At 40.0% G+C, this 5,161-nt stretch overlaps 1 protein-coding gene across 1 annotated transcript; it reads right to left on the minus strand.

Moving 5' to 3' along the window:
* Positions 1-3,667: 3,667 nt before the first annotated feature.
* On the minus strand, positions 3,668-4,642 carry LOC141082641 (olfactory receptor 5AR1-like). Its single transcript, XM_073566593.1, has one exon. The coding sequence runs from the start codon at positions 4,640-4,642 to the stop codon at positions 3,668-3,670; it is 975 nt and encodes a 324-aa protein (XP_073422694.1).
* Between the last annotated feature and the right edge of the window lie 519 nt (positions 4,643-5,161).

Consider the following 5,161-nt stretch of genomic DNA (forward strand, 5'->3'; position numbering starts at 1 on the left):
TAGCGGAAATCCCGCGTTGCTGATTGGTCGCGCCCGGCCGGCCGCGACCAATCAGCGAAAGGCACAGTCCGGCCACGAAATGGCGCGGAATTTGAACGATGCACGACACCGCTACCGTCGGGAGATCTGCAGTGCTAGCCGCTGATCTCCCGACGGTTACCGCTGGTCATCTTCTGCCGCACGGAGGTCAGCGGCGACGCAGCCGGGAGATGACCCAGTCCCTGGGTACCATAAACCTGTAAAAAAATAGAATTAAAATAAAAAATAGTGATATGCTCACCTTCCGACAGCCCCCAGACTCTTTCTCCCCTCTCACTATGCGCCCGGTATCTTCCGTTCCCAGTAATGCTTTGCGCGAAAGACCGCTAATGACGTCGCGCTCTCACGAGAGTGACATGATCTCCGGTCCTTCGCGCTAAGCATTACTGAGATGCCAAGAGCGTGGAGAGGAGATCGGGGGCCATCAGAAGGTGAGAATAACCTTTTTTTTAAATTTTTTAAATTATTTTTTACATTCTATCTTTAACTATTGATGCTGCATAGGCAACATCAATAGTAAAAAGTTGATCACAATTGTCAAACACTATGCTTGACAAGTGTGACGAACCTGTCAATCACATTCCAAGAGATGCTTCAAATTGCTTGACATGTGCTTGAATTCCGCATACGAAAATCGCGTGAAAAACGCATGTTTTCCGTGAGAAAACGCAAGTTCACATGCGTTTTTTCTCGCGGCTGGAAATGCTGTGGAAATTTGCGCAGCATTTCTGCAACATGGGTACTTAGTCTCAGTGTGACACGCAGCAGCGACCAGGCCCCCGCTGTGAGATCGCAGATCGTGGTGGATCATCCTGGACCATCTTTTGAACGTTGGTCTCCCGCTGGCCATATTCTATAATACCCAATGCGTTAGAATTGGGCCACCATCTAGTAGTATTATAAGGCCACATAGATTACACTGGTCAACAGCATTTTTGGTGCCAAAGATATTTCATCGAATTTAGGGTATTTTTGGGGTGCTGATTCTGAATATGTCATCAGTTTTGCCAGATTGGCTCAAGTTTTTGAGATTTTTGGTATCTTATTTATAGCACTTGTTGGTAAATGCGACGCATCATCTCATTAATTTCTTTGGATTAGTACTTGAACTGAGCAGTTCTCAATATAGTTTTGTGTTAATTAGTGTTCTAAAAGTTTGTTCATAGCTTGATTTTTGCACTAACTTTATGTTGTTGTCTGTTTTCCAGTGAAAAACATGAACTCATCATGAAGAAGTTGTCTTAACGATCCAGACTCATTCTGTTACATTTGTGGTGAATATACACTGCCAAAACATAGAAGAAACATAACACACTTCGTAAAAAAAGTGTATTTTGCCTATTTTGGGGTTATGCTTGGGGACCAAGACAAGTTTTGGGCACCACACATAGTGTGCAAAGCATGTATCGAATTATTACGAAAATGGAGCAAAGGACAAAGAAAAAGCTTCAAATTTGGTGTTCCAATGGTGTGGAGAGAGCCAAAAAATCATCATGATGACTGTTATTTCTGTGCAGTGCAAGTGCAAGGATTCAATAAGCATAAGAAACGAAAATGGGAGTAACATGGAATCTGCAAGAAGGCCTGTCCCTCATTGTGAAGATGTGCCTGTACCTGTGTTTACCATAAATAACAGTCATCATGATGATTTTTTGGCTCTCTCCACACCATTGGAACACCAAATTTGAAGCTTTTTCTTTGTCCTTTGCTCCATTTTCGTAATAATTCGATACATGCTTTGCACACTATGTGTGGTGCCCAAAACTTGTCTTGGTCCCCAAGCATAACCCCAAAATAGGCAAAATACACTTTTTTTACGAAGTGTGTTATGTTTCTTCTATGTTTTGGCAGTGTATATTCACCACAAATGTAACAGAATGAGTCTGGATCGTTAAGACAACTTCTTCATGATGAGTTCATGCTTTTCACTGGAAAACAGACAACAACATAAAGTTAGTGCAAAAATCAAGCTATGAACAAACTTTTAGAACACTAATTAACACAAAACTATATTGAGAACTGCTCAGTTCAAGTACTAATCCAAAGAAATTAATGAGATGATGCGTCGCATTTACCAACAAGTGCTATAAATAAGATACCAAAAATCTCAAAAACTTGAGCCAATCTGGCAAAACTGATGACATATTCAGAATCAGCACCCCAAAAATACCCCAAATTCATTAAAATATTTTGGACACCAGAAAAAAATTTTTTTTTCGTTGACCTGTGTTATTGATTCTTCTTGCAGTCTTTTCCTGTACCCGGTATTGAGTCATTTCTGCCCTCTTTGCTTATTTATTTCTGTGCATTCATTGTGCTGATTGGGTGTAAGGCATCAACTTATCTTGTTCCAAGTGTATTTGCTTGCACCTATGCAGCATTGCAGTCATACACTTATTGGACACTTAAGCATCTGTATAGGTAGTGTTATAATTACTGATTGTACTAGGTATTGAAAATATTGTTTAAACCTCTTACATGGTATTCACTCTAATAAATGTTAAGGAGGTAGAGGGGCACGGCTTGTAGTCCTATTACGGACATTGGAGTTTTTGTCTGGTTTTTAATTGTTTTTATTCTTGGAGTGTTAATAGTGTCAAGAATGGGAGAAGAGGGTTGCATTGACAATCCAACACAATGGGCAGCACTTTGAAAACATTTTATAAGTGGTCATAAACTTGTAAATAACTCATGAAAGAATAAAGTTACGTTAAAACCAAGCAGACCATTATTTTTCTTGTGAAATTCTCAATAAGTTTGATGTGTCACATGACCCTCTTCCCATTGAAAAAAAAAGTTGTATCCAAAATGGTCAACTTCAAAATGGCCGCAATGGTCACCACTCATCTTGAAAAGTTTCCCCCCTCCCATATACTAATGTGCCACAAACAGGAAGTTGATATCACCAACCATTCCCATTTTATTTAGTTGTATCCATATAAATGGCCCACCCTGTACATCATAGTTCACAATACATCATATAACATTAAACTTGTTTCTTCAAGTGGGGATGAGGGCAACATGGTCATCTCCTTACACATGCATCATCCCTCACTCCGCTACACTGTCATGTTCTGTTTTTGCTGATCACTTTGGTCTTAAAAGATCCACCTCACCAGGTGAACCAATAAGAGTTTCATCATCACAGCTACCAAATGGTGAGAGCCTACTCAGGACTATTCTCTCCAAAAAATGTACATTGTTAGCAAACTTGGGGTGGGCATTACCTCAGAGGGTCTTGATGGCTATGTCACGTCTTCTTTTTTCTAACTCTAGAGTTATTGTAGATATGAAGCCCAATACAAGTGCTTACCACCTTTAGCAAAGAAAGTAGTATTATTTAGGGTTTATTGTCATTCCTTCTTCCATTTTTTATTGGGTGCAGGGTTGGACTGGCCCACCAGAGATCTGGAGAATCCTCCGGTGGGCCCTGGCTTCTTCTTCAGGTGAATTCATAGTGTAAACCTTGCAGTGTTATGGGGCTCTTGAGTGGGGGAGAAAGGTGAGCCCCCAGAATCAAATCCTCTGGTGAGCCCAATGTTCTTCAGTCTGACACTGATTGGGTGGTAAAATATGGCACTGCAAGGGGTGTTCATTTTCATGTTGGCTATGAAACCCTCCTTTCTGTTTAAGATTTGATTCTCTTTTTCATAAGCTTTAATGCACAGTTCTTAACATCCTTATTTCTGATACTGTAGATTATGGGATTCAACATAGGAGTGACCACTGTATAGAGAACAGTAATGGTCTTGCCTATTTCCGAAGAGAAAGAAGATCGAGGTTGAAGATACACGAACATGAGGGTTCCATAATAGAGGGAGACAACAGTGAGGTGCGAGGCGCATGTAGAGAAAGCTTTCTGCCTTCCTTCTGAGGAGCGAATCTTCAAAACTGTGGAAATTATTTGTACATATGAAACTACAGTCAAGAAGAAAGCAAACATAACAATGATGCCGGTTGCTATATACATTGCAACCTCATTGAGCCAAGGCTCTTTGCAGGATAGTTTTAAGAAAGGAGGCACCTCACAAAAGATATTTTTGACTTCATGAGACCTACAGAAAGGTAACTGGAAAACGAGGGTCACATGTATTAGTGCATTTATTAAACCAATACTCCATGATACTATAGCTAAACAAACATACACCTTCTTGCTCATAATAGTGTTGTAATGTAATGGTCTACAGATGGCGACAAACCTGTCATAAGCCATGACTGAAAGTAAAATGCACTCTGTTGCCCCAAGTACCAATGCAAAGAACATCTGAAAAGCACAGGCAAGTAGGGAAATACTCTTGTCCTTGGATAAAGTATTTTTGAGGAGTACAGGAACAATGCTGGAGGAAAAGCTGATGTCAATAACAGAGAGATTACTCAAAAAGAAGTACATAGGGGTGTGTAATGTTGGGTTGGTGGTCACTACGATAATAAGTAGAAGGTTTCCTGAAAATGTACTCATGTACATTACCAAGAAAATAAGAAAGCATAAAACCTGAAGAAAAGGAACAGTAGATAAGCCAAGAAGAAAGAAAACATTTGAACTTGTTTGGTTTGAGTTCTCCATATAACTTAGCCTGTATCTGAAAGAAAATGTGAGGAGCATAATGGTGGTGAAAAAGTTGAGTTTGACAACAACTTGTAGATGTTGTGAAAAAGAAAAAATCTATTCACACTTCAGTTATAAAATATGTTTGATGTATGCGTCAGGAAAGCTGACTTTGGCATAAACCAAACATGCTACATGAAAACGTGTAGTTTAGATATATACTGGACTAATAAGGATAAGAATACTTTTTCCATTATTCTATGGAATAGTGTAGTAGACTATGCCATACCGTGCTGAGGCATAAGTTAGAACCATATATGACACAATGGATGGTTTATATTAATGGGTTGTTATAGGAAATTACAGTACGGCATGGCATGGCTATTAGAGACTAGGAAAGCAGCCTCAGTGACCAGCGTAAACTTTGCTGGTCACTTATGCTGAACTCGCAGCATCTTATTCCTCAGTGGTTCTCAGCCTCAACGGTCACATTTTGACACAGTCCAGGTTGAACACTGATTATCCTCATACATGGATTACAGCATGTGACAGAACGATGGGCAGGTGAGGGATATG

This window comes from Dendrobates tinctorius, unplaced genomic scaffold, assembly GCF_039654945.1.
Source record: "Dendrobates tinctorius isolate UK_male_01 unplaced genomic scaffold, ASM3965494v1 ptg000019l, whole genome shotgun sequence".
NCBI classification, from domain to species: Eukaryota; Metazoa; Chordata; class Amphibia; order Anura; family Dendrobatidae; genus Dendrobates; species Dendrobates tinctorius.

Coding starts and splice junctions, on each gene's coding strand:
- LOC141082641 (XM_073566593.1), bottom strand. CDS start 4,642: ATGCTCCTCACATTTTCTTTCAGATACAGGCTAAGTTATATGGAGAAC.